The sequence below is a fragment of the Scardinius erythrophthalmus genome (assembly GCF_964197995.2).
Source record: "Scardinius erythrophthalmus genome assembly, chromosome: 16".
In the NCBI taxonomy this organism is placed as follows: Eukaryota; Metazoa; Chordata; class Actinopteri; order Cypriniformes; family Leuciscidae; genus Scardinius; species Scardinius erythrophthalmus.
Genome location: NC_138236.1, coordinates 36,974,462 through 36,998,770, shown reverse-complemented (window position 1 = coordinate 36,998,770; position 24,309 = coordinate 36,974,462). Strand labels below are relative to the sequence as shown.

At 38.3% G+C, this 24,309-nt stretch overlaps 2 protein-coding genes across 3 annotated transcripts; one reads left to right on the top strand and one right to left on the bottom strand.

The window, feature by feature from the left end:
* The first annotated feature begins 1,825 nt into the window (after nt 1-1,825).
* On the top strand, nt 1,826-10,636 carry mecr (mitochondrial trans-2-enoyl-CoA reductase). 2 transcript variants are annotated; one of them, XM_081389045.1, is made up of 10 exons: nt 1,826-2,303; nt 2,381-2,478; nt 3,974-4,105; nt 4,189-4,332; nt 4,411-4,513; nt 5,481-5,583; nt 5,727-5,800; nt 9,467-9,527; nt 9,643-9,715; nt 9,821-10,636. In XM_081389045.1, the coding sequence occupies exons 1-10, from the start codon at nt 2,113-2,115 to the stop codon at nt 9,982-9,984; spliced, it is 1,143 nt and encodes a 380-aa protein (XP_081245171.1). In that variant the 5' UTR covers nt 1,826-2,112; the 3' UTR covers nt 9,985-10,636. The 2 variants fall into 2 exon arrangements, with proteins under 2 accessions (XP_081245171.1, XP_081245172.1); XM_081389046.1 differs by having other exon boundaries at nt 1,992-2,303; nt 4,276-4,332.
* Nucleotides 10,223-24,309, bottom strand: smpdl3b (sphingomyelin phosphodiesterase acid like 3B). Its single transcript, XM_081389044.1, has 8 exons — nt 24,057-24,309; nt 23,069-23,282; nt 21,427-21,524; nt 21,133-21,276; nt 17,905-18,074; nt 17,636-17,816; nt 13,949-14,082; nt 10,223-12,455 (listed from the first exon to the last, which is right to left on the bottom strand). Exons 1-8 carry the CDS (start codon nt 24,124-24,126, stop codon nt 12,093-12,095), a joined length of 1,374 nt encoding a protein of 457 aa, XP_081245170.1. The 5' UTR covers nt 24,127-24,309; the 3' UTR covers nt 10,223-12,092.

Genomic DNA, 24,309 nt, shown 5'->3' with positions numbered 1-24,309 from the left:
AGCATATTTAATATATAGATATATGCATACTGTTTATGTAATCCAATTATTATCCTTTACCTATAGTATTTATTTATAGCAACATGTTCTGCATCTTCTCCACAATGTAAAAGAGACTCCGGCTCCTACCTCAAGCTTCTCAGTATTATTTCCGAAATACCTCAACCATCATGTGATACTGATGAGCTTTATTTGCGTACGGTTGTTTTCATCGCACTAATTTCTTGCTCTGTGCGGTTTCATTTGTGGAGCATTGTGATTTCTCTGTCTGTACTAAAGACGGCACTGCAATCGGCCTCATCTGACAGATTTATGTTTTATCCTCAGTCGCTATTTGACCTATAAATGCCTTTTACGTTAGCTGTGTTGAACCATGACTCTGAACTCAGGGAGTGTATCAAGCATGATTTCACACGAAGTGATAAGAATGATATTATTTTATTATAGTCCCATACCATCATGATTAACTTTCTGTGATTTGTGGATCAAACGGGAATGTAAATCCTAACTAGAATGCTGTGGTTGCCTCCTCCTCCTCCAAACTGGAAACATTGACGTTATCTAATCCATTCCTTTATGCAATTATATTTCAGTTCTTGTTTTTATAGTATTTAATAAAATAAGGTATCGTACAACGTTTTGCACCATTTAGATGTGCTAATGCTGTTTTTGACTATCCTGTTGAACTTGGGAATCACTTCTTGAATGTAATGTGAAGTTTTCAATGGTTTTTGTCATCCAATAAATTTAGTGGAATGTGAGAAAAAATACTGGTTGTGACTTCTTCCCTCAATGGTGTACATGTTTATTTTATTTATTTATTTATTTATTTATTTAGCTAGACTGATGACTTACATTTGACATTTTATTCACTTATTATGTTGATTGTTTTAACCTTATCAAACAAAAAAGCATGCGGGAGCTTTAGCTCCATCAAGTATTTGCATAGCAATGGCACAGCTCTTTACTAGCTATGAAATCAAAATTTATTTTCTTAATGTTTGTTACTCGTCTTGTTGTAATTGTAATTTTATTGATTAAAACAATTGCAATTGATTAATTGAAATTTATTGATTACGATTGCAAATTTCTAGCCCTCGAGCTGTCATGAAAATGAATAATCAAGTCATGGAAATGTCTATGTCTTGTATTTAGCCTACATAATTTAATTAGATAGAAATATTTTTGTTAATGTGATGTCTTTAAATATTTGACATATAACTTTTATTGACAGCTTCATTTTTCCGACTTTCCTCAATTGTATCAGCCTTCAGCGACTTGAACTAGTACTAGAAAAAAAAAAACTTTGTGCGCGTATATTGCCGACACAATGGTAAATTTTCAATTGTACTCTGGCATCACCTCATGAATATCAAATACGTAATGGGACATGAACCAAAAGGAGTTTTATGGCAGGCAAAATTTGCATATAAAACTATGGTTTTACTATCCATACATTTATTTTACATAGCCTAGTTACAATTGTATTTCGACGAGTCATAATTATAATTTGACTATTAAAAATGATAATTAGAGATATCTGCAATAATAAATGTGACTGGTAAGAAATTTAATTCGGGATATGTCTAAAGTTTTGAGATGTAATGATGTCATAGATATTTTATACTGACATATCAGCCTACAAAAGTGCGTCATCCCTGCACCACCCTATTATGATGAGTCAAAATTGCTTTATAGATATAGAATTGGATTTTTGACTAGTCAAAACTAAATTGCGACTAGTAGAGCAAATCCAGGGGTCGTTAAATGCTAAAACAGCTTGCCATATGCTTTGCCATAATGGTAAATGGGCGCTGGCTAGGATGGCCAATAAACGAAGTTTAGGATACTAAAACACAGGCTTGGGTTATGATTGGACAGTCCAGGCCGTCTGCGATCTCGTGACCATTGCTAATTAATATTTATTAGCAGGACCTTCAGGATAGTAGGATTCCCGGAGAGTGTTGTTCATTGAACGGCGCATTTACTACAGGCTTTACGGTAACAACATGGCCACTTACTTGATAGTAAACACGGACTGATGCTCTCGTGTGCTGATTTAAACGCCTCAAGACGATGACATCTTGATTTTGGCCATATCACAACTTTAAAATGAAACTATCACGAGTCGCATCTTTTTTAATCCGGCGACATCACGTTTACCGGGCTCCGGGTCCTGTTTCATGCAATGAACCGATCAGAAATGGAGCTTTCCTCACTAAAAACAACTTCTCTGTGTCTGCAGTTCAATACAGCACTGCACTTCTGTACAGAAAACACGGGGAGCCCTCACAAGTCGTTCAGTAAGCGTGTCACACCCATAGATAATAACACTTTGACAGTTGTATAAAGTTAACTGCGTGTCCTGAATGATTGACAGGTTGGAGTCACTGGAGCTGCCGCATGTGGGCCCTGAGTGTGTCCTGGTGAAGATGCTGGCGGCTCCCATCAACCCCTCGGATTTAAATATGCTTCAAGGCAAGAGCAAACGATTTTATTGAATTTGATAAATAATGCATTACCTATAGGTGTTATAAATACATAAATGTATGCATTTAAAGATACATTGACTCCTGTTGACAAATACAAGTCATTGACATAATCAGGATGTTTGGGCAAATCAAAATTATATTTTGCTTGAGGAAAACGAAGGCTGTTTTGATCATTTTGCATTGTAATATTATTTTCACAACATGTTCCTTCAAATTCAAATTTCCGTAATTTGTCTAATGTTTTACTTATGTTTTTTTTTTATAATTCCCATTGTTCTCATTTTATTTTTATTTATTTTTTGTGCGATTTTGGAGGAAAGTAATGTGTTTTTTAAGTTAATTTAAGTGACAAACACTACCGTAATGTATAAGTTTAAGTTGGGCAGCATGATTGAAGAACATTGAGATATGCGATACCTTGTAAAATAATGTGATAGTCGATATGTGATACAATATTGCTTTAAGTATGTAAAATGAATTTAAATTATATTTAAATACTTAACAATACCAACAACTGTCAACTTATATTGATAATATATAGTAATATATAGATATATCAACCTGAAAACTCAAGAACATCCATCCAGGTAAACAAAAACACCTGAAACTAGGGGTGGACGATTATTATTTTTGTTATGTAGATTTTTTTCTTTATCAAGAATAAGAATAAAGAGATGAATCACAAACAATAGGGCAAAATACAATAAAACAAAGATGCAAATGAAATAAACAGTGCTTTATTTTTTTTAGGTAGGCCTACATTTGATCTGTTTAACAATAGCATAGAAACAGTTCAGAAACTGTATAATCTAATGTAAAACTAAAACACTGCATGAATTAAATTTACACTGATTCAAATTAAAGCTACAAAGGTTATTCCGTCAGGAGCAGTGAGTTATTTTCTCTTGTTGTTTGACAGACAGCAGCAGGTTTACTGTATTAGGCTGCTGTCACTTTAAGACCTAACGCACAGATCATATTGACACACATCCGATAACCGACTGTGTTTACATGAATACTCGCCGTGACCGACATTTTGACATAACTGTGTGTGTATTTGACCATTCGAGTGCAATAAGCAATGAAAGAGAACTGAACTCTGGAAAATATGCGGTCTGAGAGACAGCTTTCTGTGCGCTCATACTGAGTTGTTTTCCACAGCTTATTGCGCTTAATAACTAATTTTAATGTCAAGCAAGTCACACGTAGGTAATGCCTAGTTTATGCCCTGCTAAATGCGTAGACCTAAAACTTTGACTTTTCGCAAGATTTTGAAGTAGCCTATTAAAATCATTCAGAAATGCATATAGCGATATGTACATTTGCCACATTTCGATGTGTAGAAAATGTTATTCGTTTTTGCATTGCATAGTGAAAATTGATCGGGAAAATGGCATATTTCTTTCTTTTTGAGTGAGATTTCCTTTAAAAAATGTTCATGAGTATAAATATTAGCATATTCACCCAGTGTGTTTGAACAGGTACGTATGCCCTCCTGCCTGAGCTCCCGGCCGTGGGGGGTAATGAGGGTGTGGGTCAGGTGATGGAGGTGGGAGAGCAGGTGAAAACACTCAAGCTTGGCGACTGGGTGATTCCAAGAGATGCTGGCTTAGGTGAACATTTCATGAGCATTCACAAGGCTGGTGTTGTCATCAGCAGATGTTAGGATGTGACAGCCCTGCACTGATCCGCACAGGTACATGGAGAACAGCTGCTGTTTTAAAGGCTGGCGATCTAGTGAGTTTACCGAAAGACATTCCTGTACTGTCTGCCGCCACTTTAGGAGTCAACCCCTGTACAGCTTTTAGGATGCTCGCAGACTTCGAGGAGCTCAAACCAGGTTCTTTCATTTTTCATTTACCTCAAGTAGCCAGTGCTCAACTGTTCATCATGCAACGAATCTAACTGTGTATTTCAGGAGACACGGTGATCCAGAACGCAGCTAACAGTGGTGTTGGACAGGCTGTTATTCAGATCGCTGCTGCTAAGGGTATTCAAACCATCAATGTCATCAGAGACAGGTAACCATGAACCTCAACTCATCACTGAGGCTGTAATGTTTTCTCATATGTAAAAACTGAGTCTGTGTAGATGTTAATCAATAGCCAAAAAATAGCTCTTTAGGTTAGGTGTTGTTTTAGGCTTTTGTTAATGTAGCCTTTCGAAAATCCTGGTTTTCTGTAATGTTTTTAAAAGTTATTTATTCCTGCTTGATTAGATTAGAGAAATAATTCGGACTGTTTGTTTCAACGAACCAGTTAAAAAAACTATTCACATCATTAATGATTGCTATATCATCCCCACACTTTATAAAACACATATAAATAGAGTCATGTATAAGATCAAACTACTGATTTACATTTTATTCAAACAAAAAAATAAGACAACGCATTATAAAAGTATTTAAAATGCATTAATTATGCCTTGTAATGTAATAATTTTAACCAGAGTTAAAATACATAATAATACTTATCTATTAATTGATAGACCATTATAAAGTACATTGCATTAAAACACATGACAAACAACCAATGTCAGATGTAACAAGGAATCTACTAATATTTTAGTACATTTGACCTTTGGTTATAATTATCTATGAAAATATATAATGCATTAATGCCTTTATAATGTGTTATACATAAAGGCTTCAAGTAAAGGGTCAACAAAAACATTAATATGCGTGTTTCTTTGTTATCAGTGTAATTTAGTGTCATGTCATGGATGTCAAAACTATTGATAAGTTTCTTACAATTAAGTTTTGCAAAGTACTCAATACAGACAGTGATTTGCAAATGCAGATCTTAAGTGATTAAACTAATCTTAATCAGCCCATATTTGTTCAGCATTGCTCTTCAGTGCAGACATGAGTCCAATTGCTGGAATAAAAACCAGTTTCTTTGTGATTATCCTCTTTCACTTGGAAATATATGGAAGTAAAATAGGCTGTTGTAATGCTGATTGTGTAAAGCAGCTTGTTCACCGCTCTAGGCCTGACGTGCAGCATCTCTCTGAGCGACTGACAGCGCTGGGAGCCACACACGTCATTACAGAGGAGAAGCTGAGGCGGCCGGAGACCAAGGAGCTTCTCAAGGTCAGCTGGATCATTCTAGTGCTACAGCCGTATTTGCTTTGTCCGTATGTGAAATCTGTGTTATAGAAGCCACATGCAAAAACATTGTGTAGCTTGAAAGCGACTCTGTATGTATGCTCATGTTCAGCGATTGTTTCTAACAGTCGTGTCCTCGACCTAAACTGGCACTGAATGGAGTTGGAGGAAAGAGCGCCACAGAGCTGTTACGTCTTTTACAGTAAGTTATCTATACATCAAAATCTTTTTGATGAAAAGTGTCCACCTACTTCTGCAGCAGCCTTCGTTGCAGAGGTGTTTTTCTCATTCATTTTCTCCATAGAGATTAATATATATATATATTATTCTAAAGCATGCAAAAGTAGATGGCCCATATTATTATATTGTATTATATTATATTATTATAATATTAATTGTGCTTAAAAAGTCTAAATTTGACATACTGAAAATAATAATAATACCTTTTATTTATAGGCGCCTTTAAGGCACTCAAGGACACCGTACAGCTTAATAATCAAGTCAGTAAAATTCAAAGCTATGCAGAAACACAGACATACAGATCAAACATATAATCAAACAAATCAGACAATAAAGTCACTAAAAGCTGTTCTAAACAGATAAGTTTTAGTCTGAGCTTTAAAGAGGGAAATGGAGTCCATCTGGCGATTGTACAATGTTAAAGAATTCCAGCACAGCTAAAAGTCCTACTACCACCGAACAAACTCAACTTGAAATGTGGAACAGTCAGTAAATCTGCTGAATAGATGTGAAGGAATATACAATTGAAGAAGATCTGAGAGATAAAGAGGAGCCAAGTTATGAAGAGCTTTGTAGGTGAGCAGCAAACTTTTGTAATGGATACGATAATGAACAAGAAGCCAATGTTATTGGAAAAGAATTGAACTTATATGATCCGAGGTACGTGAGTGGGTATCAACCCTAGCAGATGAGCTCTGAATTAACTGTAATCAATGGAGTTGTTTTCAGGAAGACTACAATACAATAATCAATCCATGATGTAACCAAAACGTCTAGCAATGTTACGTAAATTAAAAAATGCAGTACATGAAATATTATTAATATGGGGGACCAAAAGAAAGCAAACCATCAAATATAACACCAAGACTTTTCACTTGGCTGGAAATATTAAGCGGACAGTTATCAATAAGACTTTTCACTTGGGTGGAAATATTAAGCGGACAGTTATCAATAAGACTTTTCACTTGGCTGGAAATATTAAGCGGACAGTTATCAATAAGACTTTTCACTTGGCTGGAAATATTAACCGGACAGTTATCAATAAGACTTTTCACTTGGCTGGAAATATTAACCGGACAGTTATCAATAAGACTTTTCACTTGGCTGGAAATATTAAGCGGACAGTTATCAATAAGCAGGGTGAAGGATTGAGGTTTTGATAAAACGGACCTAGACCCAACAAGAACGGCTTCAGTTTTGTTGGTATTTAACTCATCCATATGTTAACATCCTGCAAACATTTAGTGAGTACTGAAGAGGGATGGGATGCACTAGGTTTTGTAGATTTATACTATTGTTTCATCAGCGTAACAATGGAAATTGATGTCATAAGTGCAAAAAATGTGAGCAAGGGGTATAAAATAAATAGTAAATAAAAGCGGACCCAACACTGACCCCTGTGGTACACCGTGAGTAACTGTGACAGCCTCTGATTGATCTTAACCTGGACAAACTGTTTCTTGTTACTTAAATAGGATGAAAACTAAAGCAGCACATTGTCAGCTACTCCAATACAAGCCAATCTTTCCAGAAATACTGAATGACTAATGATTGAAATTGCTCATAGAGGTCAGTACTTTGCAAATGCACTTTAGGTTGAATTGCTATTGTTCTTTCAAGTATTTTTGAAATAAACGGAAGATTGGAAATGTGCTCATAATTATTTAGATCATTAGGATCCCCACTAGAAATTTTAAGAATTGAAGTGAAAGAAGTCAATTTTAATGATGAAGGAACAGTAGCTATAGATAATGAACAACTCACTATGGCTGTAATATTAGGGGCAATTAAATGGATGCAGGACTTAACTAAGACAGTGGGGAAATCAAGATGAAATCATTTTTTTAATTGAGGAGCATATAGTTTTAACAAATAATAATAATTAAAAAAAATAATCAGGATTAATTCATTTAATATAGAAACACTCCCTGTTACTGTTAAAAAAAAACATTAATGCAAGCAGCTTTGTCTTAAAGGAGAACTCCGATCAATTTTAACATTGAGCTCATTTTTTTGTCAATTTGGAGTGCTGTCAATACAGAGAACAACGACAAAAATCAGTGTTGCCTACACCATGTTATCCTCTTTTAAAAATTTGCACCCTGTTGACTTCAATAGGGCAAGTCTTAAACCTGCTTTTAGCATCTTAACATCCTTGATGTGTTATTACAAGTGCACAGGTCATGTGAGTGATTCCTTCAGAGTGATCACGGGTGAATCTGACTGCAGTAGATGTGAAAGATATGAATAAAAATGATGTTATTTCAGCCAGCGCAAATACCTGTATTTTCTTCCTGTTTTTAGGTCGAAGTCCACAGTATTCGATTGTCAAGTTCACGCGCGTGATCATAGATAACTAAGCAACAGTGGAGAACTCGACAATCGATTACTGTGGACTTCGACCGAAAACAGGATGTAAACACAGGTATTTGCGCTGGCTGAATAAACATCATTTTTATCCCTATCTTTTACATCTACTGCAGTCAGATTCACTCGTGTTCACTCTGAAGGAATCACTCACATTTTCTGTGCACTTGTAATAACACATCAAGGATGTTAAGATGCTAAAAGCAGGTTTAAGACTTGCCCCATTGAAGTCAACAGGGTGCAAATTTTAAAAAGAGGATAACTCGGTGTAGGCAACACTGATTTTTGTCGTTGTTCTCTGTATTGACAGCACTCCAAATGTACAATAAAATGAGCTCAATGTTAAAATTGACCGGAGTTCTCCTTTAAGTACAGCAGAAATACTAGAGGACATATATTCACCAGTATAATGGTGGATACTTGAATATTGTGTTTTACATTACAAACATGATTTGAAGCAAAAACTTGTCTGAAAAACGGGAGGAAAAAACATGAAAACTTCATCACACTAATTTACTGATTGTACAGTAATATTTTACTTGAAGCCTTTATGTGTAATGCATTTTAAAGGTATTCATAATGTATGTTATAATGCATTATATATTTTCGTGAATAATTGTAATCAAAGCTAAAATGCATTATAATATGTGTAGATTCCTTGTTACATCTGAAATTGGTTGTTTGTTGTATGTTTTAATGCATTATACTTTCTAAAGGTGTAACAATGAATAGATAAGATTGTACTGTATTTCCTCATATTCTCCATTGTTTAATCTCCTCTCTTCCCAGTTTGTCAGTAACGCTCTGTTTAGTTCCTGTCTCTATGAAGCCCCTCCTTCTGAAAAGCACACTGTGCTCTGATTGGTCGGCTGGAGCAGTGTGTTGTGATTGGTCGAGCGCTACGAGTGTGTTTGGGAAATGTCCCGCCCCTTTCCATAACCGCCAGTTTAACACACTACTAACTAACTCAACCAGGCCCCGCCCCTTTATTCTGCGTATGAATTATTTAAATGAGAAATATTGTGACGTGTTCGTTCTGGAAGAAACTCAAGACTACAATGGAGGCGTTTCAGGAGTTCAGAAACACTGACACTGATATAGAGAAGAACTCCCACTGGAGGGACTTTGTGCTTTATAGCTTTGCAGAGCTTTTTCATGCTCTAAGTTGAATGTAAAAAAAGCATAATAGGACATAAATGTTTAACTATACAACGGGACCCTTGATAAGCAGTGTGTATTCAGTGTTATCTGTGTTCCTCAGAAATGGAGGGAGTATGGTGACCTACGGTGGGATGGCCAAACAACCAGTCACCGTCCCAGTGGTGAGTGTGACAGCATTCGCTCATCGGCACTGGATGAACCTTGATGTCTGGCTTTATATCACTATAATAGAATGTGATGTACACTGCAATTATATAAGCATTATTCTTTCCTTAGAGTGCACTGATCTTTAAAGATGTGAAAATAAGAGGTTTTTGGGTTACCCAATGGAAGAGAGGGAACAAACATGGTGAGTTTCGCCCAGAAAAGCCTTTCTTGAGTTGTGTTGCTGTGTGAGGACCTATACAGAGTTTAATCTAAAATACTCGTTAACACCATTGGCCTCTTGTGATAGATGAAGACGCCTTACGAAACATGCTGGATGAACTCTGCGTCCTTATCCGTGCGGGGAAGCTGTCAGCTCCGGCTTGCACTGAAGTCAGGCTTCAAGACTTCGGAAAAGCCCTTGAGAATGCCATGAAGCCGTACGTGTCCACCAAACAAGTTTTTGTCATGTGATCCCACTTGTCACATTTTCTCAATTCGTTAAGCCCTGCATTAATTCAACCACAAACACACACACACACACAATAAATGTGACATCAAAGTCCAGTGAGCTTTATCAGCTTCACAGAAGATTTGTCTTTGAATGCATTGGCATTTACTGTGTACTTTTATGAGCATAATACGGATTATCAGTATCTTTTACAGTATATGGACCACACACTGATAACAGACATGAACTGAAAAATATGAGTGTAGTTGTCATCAAAGACTGAGCTTTTATTTCATCTTGAGCATCTTGTCAGGTTATTGTTGCTTTGCCACATGGACTCAAACATGTAAATCTTCATATGTTGAAAATACACACTCATGCCATTTATAAAACCCATGTAGAAGACTGAATAATGATCAATTATGACAATGAAATAGAGACACACATTTTTTGTAATATTAATTACTACAAAAGATTGTGACTGTTAATGAATATAAAGTGTTTGCTAAAACTGATCGTTCTCTTTGGCTTTTATTGACATTAAACAGATAGAAGCAGTTTATGTTTTTTAATACCAATGTTCTGTTCACATCGAAAGCGTTTATATCGCTGGAGTGACTAGTTGTTTCCATCCATGTAATTTTATGCCAAAATAAAGTTAAAATTATGTTTTGGAAAGCATTTGTCATTTGTCTCATTGCGAAGAAAAAAAATCAAACATTGCCAAAAATCTTCCATGCATAATAATAATTAAAAAAAAAATAGACATAAACAACTCATTCAAAACAGTGAAAGAAAGTGTTGCTATATAAGTTACTGCCAGTGTGAGCTACAGTCTATCCCAATGTCATCAACTTAAAGAATCCAAATTCAATTCAACATCTCTTCTCTTCTCTGATGATGAGGGAGGGGCAACCTGTCACTCACATGAGATCAGCCAATAGCAAACCACAACCAATTCCACATGGATAAATCAAGCCCCGCCCACATTTGTTCTTTTTCCAGAAGCGTTTCACTCAGATATACGCCACAATAGAGCTCTGCATTGATGAAGTGTTTTTATAAGCCAACCCCTAAGTTCACATCACACTGGTTCCCTCGACAAAAACCCAAAATGATTTTTCCATAGGCTTTTGAATTATAAGGTCTGTGATCAATAAGTTTACAAGTTTATGATACTTACACGGGTTATCCATCAAGACAACACCACACAACACGTCAACCTCTGTAGTCCCATTTAGACACTTGATAGCAACTGCCTTTTTTAAGACAAGTAAAAGCTTTATAAAAAACACAATATGTTATTACTGGTGGTATTACTATTGTGTTCACCACAGACAGGTTATTAAGAAAAATTTACAAAGAAAAGACTATTACAACTTCCGTTTCATGCCGACTTTAAAGGGAGTGTTCACCCAAAAATGAAAATTCTGTCATTTATTAACTCTCATGTCACTCCAAATTTCTGTTGGGGTCCAAAAAAGACATTTTTCACGAATACCTTCTGGATGCCAGCATTTTCATTTTGGGGTTAGACTGTTCAATAAATATAAGCAAATCATAATAGATATGGGGCCAGATTTACTAACAGCTCCAGCGCAAACCCTCTTTTGGTGTTAAAAACTTCTGTCAGGATTTACTAAAGACACGCAGTGAAAATGAGCGCTGAAAAGGCAGGGTTATTTTGGGGCTGATAATTATTACACATGCATTTGTAGGAGTTTCCCTTTCAGAGCAAAATTTATGGGAGGAGAGTATTTAAATTAATCATTCAAGGTGATCTACTGATTTACTGGTATTTGCACCATTATTTACCGCCCAAGAAAAGCACGTCTTACACCAGACGCTAGTGTGTGCTGATCTTGGTGGATTGTGTTGGTCATTATGGAAATGATCCGGCTGAGTCTGTGTTCTTTCATTTGCTCGTCTTCAGTAAATCAAGAGCAGAACTTTACACTCCCGTCTGTGCTTTAATGTGATTGCGCTCTCATGCTAACTTGCCCTGTTTAGTGAATCTGGCCCCAAGTATATAAACAGTAAAGTTATTCATCTACTTTAAATACTGGTGAGAACATGTCATTCACACACCAGTCTGGAGGGCTAATGTAATGAGAATGATGCTGTGCTGTGATCAGTTCAAACACAGCAGACTCAGCATCAGAGACAGGATCAGAGTCCACAGCACTGGTCCTGTCGATGATCCTCTCTCCTTCAGCACACAGCGCTCGTAGGCCTCGAAGTCGACCTCTCTCACCGCACACACGTGATCGACGCGGCAGTCCGCGTGGCACTCCGTCAGGTCGTAACCCACCGAGTTAAACTCAAAGTACTTCTGCAGAGAACACTTGTCGCTGGTGATCCGCTCCATCACGCGGTGCATGGAGGCAGGAGAGGCGTCCGGCACTCGAAACGCCTCCGTCAGACGGTACTCCTTCTCCCAGCGCGCATGCGCCATGTTTGCGTACGTCAAGTTCAGATAGTAGGTGACTATATCCTTTAGGAACGCAAAACACCAGGAAAAGAAGTGTAAATATGTTTAAAGTTTGTCATATACAGTCACACCAAAAATTATTCAGACACCAGATATTATTTTTGATATTTCTTTACTAGTGGGTGCAGGACACTATAGTTCATTTATGTAAGTGAGGAGAGCAAAATAAAGTAAACTGTGACATATTATACCCAAAAAGTCCAAAGCTTTTGCTTATCCGGGTTCGGCCCCGTCTCGAAGCGCGCACAGAGAGTCGCCTGGGGAACAGTGTCTCTTTTGCGGCTTAATGCGCTTTTTAATAACAAATACTTCCCGCAGTTTAGCAAAAGTAGACTGTATTTTACAACACTCTCTTATTTGGCTGATTTGGAGGTTAAGCTTGGGCTTGGTGGATGCTAACCTTCAGGGAAACATGTCCATGTACAGTCAAACCACAAATTATTCAGACGCCTGATATCATTTTTGATATTTCTTTACTAGTGTGTGCAGGACACTATAGTTCATGTATGTAAGTGAGGAGAGCAAAATAAAGTAAACTGTGACATATTATACCCAAAAAGTCTTCATACAGTGACTACCAGTGACATTTATACAAATTTAAAGGAGAACTTGGTAACTTTTTTAACTTAATAAAACTGTCTAGAAATCATTTGGATGGTTAAACAACCTGTTCTGGTGATATTGGTGACTTTCCCCGCTCCCCCCAGCGTTCCCAGGCGGAAAACCAACCTTGCAACTTGGGGACTACCGTCCCGGCAAAATAGAAATTGGAAGTCTCGTGAGAAGCGAGAACGAGAACGAGAACGAGCGCGAGCGCGAAACACGAATCGCTTTACGGCAATTCAACATAAACACACACGCATGTATGATGTATTACCAGATTACCCACCTCGGTAGACAAAGCTCGACACGATTCAGTTGGCTTGCTCCAATCAAAACAAACGCACATGAGCAGCGGTAGAGAGGGGGAGGAGGCCGCCGCAAGTGAGTTTTTTACGACCGTGTTGTGAAATATACGCCCCCCCACAGCTGTAGGGGGAGCTCGTGGGGAAAACATGCGACAACAAAAGGGAAAATCAGCGAAGAAGTGACTAGAGTTCGCTAGAGTTGCCGAGTTCTCCTTTAAGACCAAAAATTTATTCAGACACTTTGACCTGACCATGTTTTGCTGAAGTGTGTTTTCTTTAACTGCTAATGCTCTTTTTACACACAGACTGAACACAATGAAGCATTGCTTGGTGATTGGTTGAGCTAAACTGGTATCATCTAATTGTGTAGTTAAATTTAACAGCTGACAGATATTCAACATATTTCATGTGTGAGACAGTCTAACAGAAGGATGGACAAAACCAGTGTCAACTCATTTGATAACTCTGAGTTCTTGTCATGTTTTATCTCCATTTTCTAAACTATAGTGAATAAACTGTGATAATGTGAGAAATGTTGAAGGTGTAAATTTTGGTTTGTCATATAAATACAGATTCTTTCCATCTTACCTTGATCTCAAGTGTTTTGGTGTCATACTCAAAGATGCGAATTCCAGGGTTATTTCCGCCATCTGTCACACCCGGTAGAGTTGTTATCCAGGGCGTAACTCCTGGTGTCAGGAACATCGCACTTATTGGAGATCCTGTGTAAAAGGATATTGAAAAGTTAGTAAAGCAGCCTAAAGTCAATTTTACAGGGGTTGGACAATGAAACTGAAACACTGGCCAATATAGTGTTGGAGGTTTCACGCATATATATTTGCACCAATCCTCAGTGATTTTACATTACACCAGTAGAGCAGACCCAGACAGCAACATAGGGTCGGCCCAGATCCGGCCCACATCCGGGGCCTCATTTATAACCGTTGCGTCGCACAAAACGGGCCCTGAAAGAGGCGTACTCCACTTCCGACAAGTACCTTGTGATTTCTAAAAACAAACTTGACGGGAAAGTTTGCGCACCTCTACGCAAACTCTGAGCTTTGTGTATGAACATTTTGCAGACAGATCAGTTTTGCGACACCGATGGTGATCTACTGACGGCAGATAAAGGAAAACTACTTTAAATCTTCATTATGAGTCCTAATAATAAATACAGTGCATGTTCACAATAACAGTTTAAATAAATAAAATAATGATTTAAACTATGTTTTACATCTGATTAAATATGCCATTCTCATTAATGGAGTTAAGCGCTTAAATTACATGAAATCTAGCCTGGGAAAACCCAGACAACTTCCGGCAAATTTAGATTTGATCTGCAAGTAGTCTGGCAAAGAGCTCATTCAAGCCCATTTCTAATCCGTCGAAATCGCGGCACCAATCAGAAACGTTGAGGCGGGCTTTACACGATGACGATCGCTCTGATTGGTTTTAGGTCTTTCCAATTGCGCCCAGAGGCATTTGAGCGACGTCTGTTGGTGACGCCCCTTTGGAAATGAGTTATTAATGAAGCTTTGCCAGACCATAACTCAGTTACTACTGAGAATGGTATGGTTTTAACCAGGCTACATGAAATCATTACCGAGAAGTTACAAAAAAAATGTATATTCTAATAAATAGAAATATTTGTAGTGGATGCAATGCTGTTGAAAACTTTTCCTGTGGCTTGTGTTTTAATGTTTTAACTACAGCGAGGATTGCTTAGCTCATAATAGCAGAACTCATGGTCTGAGGAAATATTTTCGCGCAAATAATGATCAATACTGCACAATATCTGTTTCCATTAAAAATATGAAGCAATTAAAAATACCATTTGTCCAGTGGTCCCCTTTAGGTTTAAATGAAGATTATGATCTTTCTTGTTTCCTATCTTTTTTTCCCCTTTCTTTTATATGGGCACATTGGTTATGAACGGCATTTCTTGCCTGATTGTCCCAGATGGAATTAAACTGAGTCTATGAACTGTTTATTTGACTGTTTAAGCAGATTATGTTTATATATGGCATTTTTTCCTGATGTGTAATTGTTCCCAACACTGATCCAGATGGACTTAAACTCGAGTCTGTGGACTAATAGCGTGCTTTCTATATAGTCATTGAGAATAAGTGAAATTGTTACACTGATGAAGGCAAAGCGCCAAAATGTTTGTTATCTTTATCTCCTGATTGCAATAAAATATTTTCAGAGCGCAGACCTTTTGTGCATTTTTGTATTGATGTATAGGTCTCAGCACCTAATCAGAGCAGTGAGTGTTTTGATCACTTGTGCCAGTGCCAAATGTCGGTTTCATTGGTGCCAAAAGTGCAAATCTTGGGAGAACATGTATTGCTCTCTGATGAGTCCACCTTCACTGTCTTTCCCACATCCGTGGGAGTTAGAGACGGCCTAAAGAGGCTCAACACCAGGACTGTTGAAGCAGTGATGGTTTGAGCTGCAATATCATGGCGTTCCTGACTGAGCTTGATGGATCAATACAATCACTGCCAAGGACTATCTGTTCAGGAGGATCATGTACACCTGATGGTTCAAACATTGTACCCTGAAGAGTGTATCAGCATGATAATGCACCAATACACACAGCAAGACTGGTGACAGAGTGGTTTGATGAGCATGAAAGTGAACCCGCACAGTCACCAGATCTGAATATTATTGAGCCACTTTTTGAGGAGTGAGTCAGAAAACGTCTTCCTCCACCAGCATCATTTAGTGACCTGACACTGTTCTGGAAGAGGAACGGCTCAAAACCCCTCTGGCCACTGGGAAGGACTTGTATCTGTCATTCCCAAGATTAATCGATGCTGTATTGGCTGCAAAAGGAGGCCCTACACCATCCTGATAAATGATTGTGGTCTGAAACCAGGTTTAACAGTTTCATTGTCCAACCCCTGTATCTGTATAGTGCATATTGTTTCAAACCAGCTTTACAGAAAGAGTTAATGTTTATAATATCTTATCTTCATGGCTTATTGTCACATTTAGCAGATAAGAGCTGGATGATAATATTGTTCAAGCATTCAAACAGTTGAGATTTGCTATATAGTACATATTGCTTTACATGAGTATACTTTATGTATGTTGGTAAAGTAGGATGAACTATATAAACAACTTTTAATATATTGCTAAAATACCTATTTTTATGACAATGTAACTATCAGGTAGCTGAGGTTTTCTATATAGTTTATTTGGGTTATTAATTTGTTATGTGGTGTTATTATTGAGAACTATGAGACCAGATTATGTTCAGTTTTGGTGAAAAAAAAAAGTCTATTACTATTTGGCTATGTGTGTCACTAACATGGTTAAGTGTTGCATATAAATGGCAGGGTTAAATGTTTTGATCATATCGCCCACCCCTAAGCAGTTTATCTCAGGAGTTCATTGAAAGTAGCCATGGCATAATACTTATATACTCTCTTAACTCTTTCCACGCCAAACGAAATTTTTCGTTATTTGTTAGAAAACGCTTCCCCACCAAACACAGGTGATATAAAGAGATTTAAAGTCAGAATTGCCTGATATAAAGTCACAATTGTGTGTTATAAAGTCAGATATAAACTCACAATTCTGACTTTTTTTCTCGCAACATTTCTTCTCGCAACTGCGACTTTGTCATGCAATTCTGAATTTATATCTCCCAAAATGCCTGTTATAAAGTCAGAATTGCGAGATATAAACATGCAATTCTGAGAGAAAAAAAGAATTGTGATATAAAAAGTCGTAATTACTTTTTCTATTTTTTAGTCGGAGCGGAAACAAGCTTCCATTCATATGCAATCATATGCATAAAATAACGCGATCATCAACATTCAACAGCAAATAAATCAAAACAGAAAAAAACATTGATCAAAATTGCTGATGACTTCAAAAAAAAAAAAAAAAAACGCTGGCGGGGAAAGAGTTAAAAAGGTTCTTTATCGACGTCGATGGTTCCATAAAGAGCATTTAACATCCTTGCAAACTTTCCATTCCGCAAAAGGTTCTTTAGATTATTGAAATGTTATTCACTCTAAGAATAAAAAATGGTTCTTTTAAGAAGAGATCACTGAAAGCTTCTTTGGAGAACCAAAAATGGTTCTTCGATGGCATTGCCCATAACACATTGTACACTGTACATAATATATTTAGTCCCTAGTGTGGCTAGAAAAATGAAAAAATGATGCATGTATAATAAAGGGGAGAAAAATGCTTTGAGAAATGCATTTCATGGCCAATTTGTCCAAAAAGATGCAGAAAATACAGCAGAATTTGCAGTACCATTAGAGCTGTAGAACATGCGGAAGCTGTCAGTGTGGTGATGACCGAAGAACTGGCCCAGAATAACAGCGCTGTGCTTCTGTATGAGATCGATGTAGAGCTTATTAAACTCCTTTCTGAACCAGGCCTTATCTCGCTTCTTCTCAAAAACCCCTGGAGGGACATGGCCGATAATGTAAACCTGGGTAAAACAGAACACAGAATCACACAATACGTGGATAAAGGACCAAACTGAAGGTTTAGCTCCCTCGCTATATATATATAGTGACCTTCTCATTATTTTTGGCAGCGTCCTGAAGCACTTTATCAGCCCAGCTGAACTGGTCTGCAGGGTCTTTGAGGTTTTCTGTCAGTTTGTTCTGATCGTAATAGAGGTTTGTATTGAGCACCATGACTCTGAAGCCAGTTTGATTCAGCAACTTTTCTGTGTAATATCCGCCTGTGAAAGACAGAAAAGTAACACGCATAATTATATGGCATCCTTTAAAGCTATAAAATTAGTACAAAATATCATAATTTATGTGGTGTACATTAAAGTCCCTGTAAAGGCAATTCTAAAAAAAAATTCTAAACACATTATAAATGTTAGAAATGTATTGCTAAATCATATTACAAAGACTGTGAACTGTGAAGTACTGAATTGTGGAGTTAGACCGTTAAACAGTTTTTCACCGTTGCTGTGTTCCGGATTTTTTGGGCGGGGCTAAAACGGGGGCTCGATGACGCACTGGAGCCCCTGAGCTCCTGGACACGCCCCTACTTGATGACGCACTGGAGCCCCTGATCTCTTCGACACGCCCCTACTTGATGACGCACTGGAGCCCATTCGCATCAGTTTGCAACTCAATCGCGAGTTACTAGGCTTGTTCGACTTCATGCAGCTCTGCGCAGACCGATCGGCGGCTGACTTGAAGCAGTGCATGCCGGTTAGAAATTTTGTCCGACTTGATACAGCGCCGACGCCACGTGACTGTGACGTATGCCATCAAAGTACCGCGAGAGCAATTCGAGAGTAGCCGGAGAACTCAGCCAGCGCAGCTTCTCAAGAGCGGCTGCACTGGGCTGCACGTGGGCTCATGACGACACAGATGTTCCACGATTGGCCGGATTCACCGCATGACAACGATCACGTATGTTTCGTGTTTATTTCGAACACCTTTAGTTCCTCTAAAGCTCTCAAATCAGTTTATTATAACAGTGAACTCTCTTTTCATGTCGTTGTCATGCTATATTGTGTCATGTTTATCAAATTAAAACTGCTTAAAAAACGTAGACTCCACTTCATTGATAGTTGCTTATGTTGAACTTTATTCTTGTTCAAACAGACGCTGTGTGAAGCAGTACATAAAGTATTGAATGAAAATGTCTCTGAAACATCTGTGCATTATTAGGCAAATATTGCATTTACTTCACTGCAGCTGTGGTAAAGTATGCAAACACCACGTGAGCGGTCACTACGGGAACCAGAAAGTGTCTGACTTCACGTCTCCGTTTGCAGCTCCTCCCCGCCTGCACGCGGCTACTCTCGCAGATCGGGTGCATCCAGCCGCAGCCGATGTCGAACACACCTACTGTCAGTACTATTAGTTAGTTACTACTACATCCTACAGTTTGCTAGCTAGCTATGCCTTCGTCACGGAAATGCGTATTACCTGGATGCGATCACGTACAAAACAGATCGGTGTCCTTATTTAAATTTCCGAAAAACTATCATATCAACAAGAGGTGGATTAATTTTGTGAAGAGCCACCTTGATGGAGAGCTAAGGATCACCGCCAAAACCCGCCTCTGTAGTGATCATTTTACACGGGATAGTTTTATAAACTTTCGTCGGAGACAACTGGGATTCATTGACTGATAATCCGCTGTTACTGGTGAATGTGGCCGAACCGACTATCTCCCGCCTCGGCCTTCATCCTCCCGTCGCACCGACAACTGGTGCCATCGTCGGCAGTGCGTCCCCACCAATGAGTGTAAGTTGCCTTGTGTGCTTATGTTATAATTATAGTAGGTAGTCCAGGCTCGAACATGTATGGCTTTGTAAAACAAATAAGCTGCTAGGAGCATCCTTGCGAGTGGGCGTGGTTTCAGCGCAGCCAGCGGACACGCCCCCAGCGTTTGAGAGCAGAGACTACTGCTCATTTTTTTAAGATTTTGATCGCTTATTTTATGTACTTGCCGGCTTTTTTTATCATTCAAATTTGGCTTGGTGGCTAATAACACATTTTTCTGTGGTGTGACAAACTCAGAACACATACTTAATTTTGACTTTACAGGGACTTTAAGGTTCTATTTGTTAACATTAGTTAACATTTACAATGATTTAAGTTGATGTTAATTCTAGCATTTACTAATACATAATATTATTTAATGGACCTGAGCTAACATGAACTGACAATGAACAGTTTAATTTGTATAATCTATAACGTTAACAAAGATTAATAAATACAAATGAATTGCTCAATGTTAGTTAAAGCTGCAGTCTGTAGTTTCTCCTCTTTGTCGCCCTCTCTGTTCGAAATCTGCAATTGCAGTTATTTCGCGGAATTATCAACTTTACGTGGGTTGTGCTTCGGCTCGGCACAGCGCGGACAAATCCAGTGTTTTGAGGAGAATGTGCGGCTGTCAGTCGCCGCCGGTGCGGATCCTGTCATTCGCAATCACAGATTCTACTTTTTGGAAGTTTGACCAGCATAAGAGTTTTCACCGGAAAATGTGAAATCTGAACAAGTGACATCCACTAGTTCTGACCAACTAAGGGGAAAAAGCATAGCAGTAAATCGCACTGATTAAATCTAACGATCGCTTATCATATCACGTCAAATGTGCAAATTATACTTTGTTCTCAAATTGTTAATGTTATCAACATCAGCATTGCGTGACTACATTTAATGCCCTTCCGATATTTATCCTTGTTTTGGCATGGGCCGGCTGCAGTCTCTTTTTTTCTGTAGCCACTCCGAAGTCTGAAGTCTTTTGCGTTTTACAGCGGGTGAATCTCCAGTTGGTGATTGTCGTTTGAACCTTTCTGGATCTCCATCAAATTGATAAGTGTAATTATATCCAGTGCTGTGAGAAAAGGCTATAAATCTCCATCATCCTCACACTCAACGCCTACTAGCCGAGACTCTTCTTTATGTGGACAGAAGTGACGTGATGATGCAAAGACGTCCTCGAAGTTCCCGCGGAGATCCACCAGTACCACTGGAGTTAAAATCATTATTACAAGCTTACCGTTTTGAGTCGAGCTACGGCAAGCAGAGAGAGTTGAACACTGGCTGGTTATGTACTTTGCTCAAATATTTATTTTGGATAATTTTTAACCCAAAAAAGTTACAGACTGCAGCTTTAATGTTAATGCATTAATGTGACCTTATTGTAAAGTGTTAACATTCATGATATAATACAATTAATATAACATACTTCTTCAACCAAACTCGTCTTCTAGTCTTTTTTGTGTCGGTGTATGGCTGATAGTGAGCTGCTTTAGTCTGTACCTGTTTTAAAGGTTTCTTTCGAGGCAGTATGCAGCCAGTCGTGCCACAGGTTTGCTGTTTGCTCATAAATGTTGTTCTTTTCTGGAGGCATTTGGCTCTTTGGATGGTAGTCATGATTTCCCATCGCAGAATACACCTTGGTTTCTAAAGAAATACAGATGTACAATAATAAACAGAGCAATTCCAATAGGGTCCTCCTCACACCATCAGTGCTCGGGCCCTAATGAATTTCATAAACCCCCCCAAAAAACCCCTAAAAACTAGCAGTTAGTACAGGCCTAATGAAACACATACTAGGAAAGACAGATTTTATCATGTGGGTGAGGTTGCCGATTATTCTCAGGACGGGTTCTTCTCCCAGCTGCTCATTGGGCACATGAGGTGTATCATCTCTGTGGAAAAGTTCAGTCAAAAGAAAGTACATAAGTCAAATGTTTAAGACACCAACTCATTCTTCATTATTGTTATTTTCCCCATAATAATAATATTATGTAAGAATGTGGATTGTAGGCTATCATACAATAAACGTTGTGTGTACTGGACCCTTGTTGGCTGATTTTCTCTTACTATAATCATTTTACATGCATACACATTTTATATTTGCTTCCAAAACTTTGCTTTAAAAGCCAGAAAATTCTTTTTTTAACATTTGACTATCAAGGCCCTATTTTAACGAGTGCACTTATGGCATGTCCGAATCCACTTTTGCAAGTTTAACGATGGGAAAAATGGTTGGCGCTCCCGGCGCATGGTCTAAAAGGGTTTCCCTATTCTCTTAATGAGTAATGGGTGTGTTTTGGGCATAACGTGAAATAAACCAATCAGAGTCTCTTCTCCCATTCCCTTTAAAAGACAGTTGAGCGCTATGGCGGATTCGCTATTTACATGGAGGAATTTGCAAGCGGAAAAAAAGAATGCTTCTCTAGCTAGGAAACGGATCTGCTCGTGCGAAAGGTTAAAGCTGTGTGTGTGTGTGTGTGTGTGTGTGTGTGTGTGTGTGTGTGTGTGTGTGTGTGTGTGTGTGTGTGTGTGTGTGTGTGTGTGAGGTTAAAGCGCAAGCAGACCATCTACGGGACAAGCCGGATTCCACCATATCTTTATGCACACAATATTAATCTTTTACACTGTAATCCTTTTATTTTTAATATTTGGCATGTTTGTGTGCTGCTGCACTGTGTGTGTAATAGGCTAAGCAGAGTGTGTGTGTAATAAGCAGAGTGTACGTGCTTGTTGGACCCGCCTATAGGCTCATATTACTAATGTGCCCTTTAAATAACAAAAAATAATAATAATAATACAGCGCCATTGACTTCAGACCAGGTTTCAGTTGGTCAATGGCTCAGTCTATTTCAGTTCCTCAAAATAGCAACGCTCCAACAATGCTCCTGAACACACACTCGTTCTCAGACCAGCAGCCCATGGGGGAACAGATGGGCGCAAATGCATTTGCTATTTAAACAACTTGGCGCAGGACGTGAAAATGATAACTGCGTCAGGCTGAAACTAGCAAAAAACACTTGCGTCGCGCCTGGTGCTGCATTGTGACGGGTGTATGATAGGACCCATAATGTTGAAAATCTATTGTGCTAATTTAAAATCAGTAAAAACTGAATGGAGTGCTGTAGGGAGGACATGTTTTTGTAGGCCAGAAAGGAGCTGCATTTTAACAAATGACCGTGATGTAGTTGAGCCTACGTTTAGCTTTCGTAAAATCTGCCGATTGCATTTAGGCTTCAAAATTCAAGATTATTGCGATGAACAATAGTACATGAATCATAAACATTTGTTGGTTTCTGCAATAAGCCTGATCCAGAAGCCAATGGAAAAATACTGTCTTTTTTTTTCTTCAAGGGAATCAGAGTGATGGGAACTTGCGGTTTGCCTACAAAAATACGTCAGTAGAGTCGTGTGAGTTTAGAGGGCATGTGGCTCATACCCCGTCCAAACGATGAAGTCCGGGTCTGGCAGGATCTCTCTCATGGCGTGCACTGATGAGTTTATCAGAGTCCACGGGGAGTCACAAGAATAATCCCCAAATGTGCCTGCATTCGGGGTCGGACGGCCTCCACTAGAAGCACATTTTGATGCCGCGTTACTCCCGACATCATAAGAGGGGTCCCAGTGGAGGTCTGAGATGTGCCAGAAATGACCTGTGGCAAACAAGTGCATAATTATCATAGATATAATAATCAGGCTGGTGATATATTGAGCATCTCAAGACTATACTGAGGTACTACAAATCTCATTTTAAACGTTCTTTAAATGCAAAACTTTTTTGCATGTGTTCATAATTTCTTTGTATGACCACCTGGCCAAAAATTATGTTGGCACAATATGGCACGTTTCATTGCATTATTATTAGGAATAAAACAGTCGACTGCACTGCAAGCACAACTATACTTGCATGGACTATACTTTATGATTACAAAATATTCAACACATTTTTAATAATATTTAATAAATTTTCCTAGGCCGACATCACTTTTGAACACTAGTGTAGGTAAAAAGTAAATGAATAATTTTGCAATATTTTTTTAATAATAAATCAAATTATTTAATAAAAAATCGTTTGAAAATAATAAATACAAATAAAACAATATTTGTTGACCAGATAATGTCCACATAGCATGCTAGTGGGAGGCATTCTGCCATTTTTTAATCCAGTTGTAATATACTTCACTGAACTGTACTGTAGTCTAGCAGTGGTTGCATAACCAAGTTTAAGTGTTCATTGCACGTCTTAAAATCAGCTTTATTTCTTCCATGTTTAAAACCAAACATTATATCATGCTCGAATAAATTCATAATGGTAAAACACTGCCGAAAGCATTGCTCTTCAATAAACAATTTGTCACTTAAAAAAACACCCGCACACTGCACTTATTTTAGGTTAAGTCTAACCTCTAAAACAGCAGAAGACATACCTGTCAACACGTTACTTCCACCTGAGACAATGAAAATGTTGAGAAAAATAACTTTCCAAACACATGCCATTGTGAGCTTGACCGTAAGCGTGTGAGAGATCCAGGACTCTGGTCTGAGTGTGTGAGACGTTCAGTCCACAGTCCTCCATAAACTGACAGATAAGATAAGTCAGCTGGAGGGAATGAACAGAAAGGCCGCTCACTGGGACTGTCTTCTCAGCAACATGAGCGCTTGTTCAAACAGAAGTTCTCC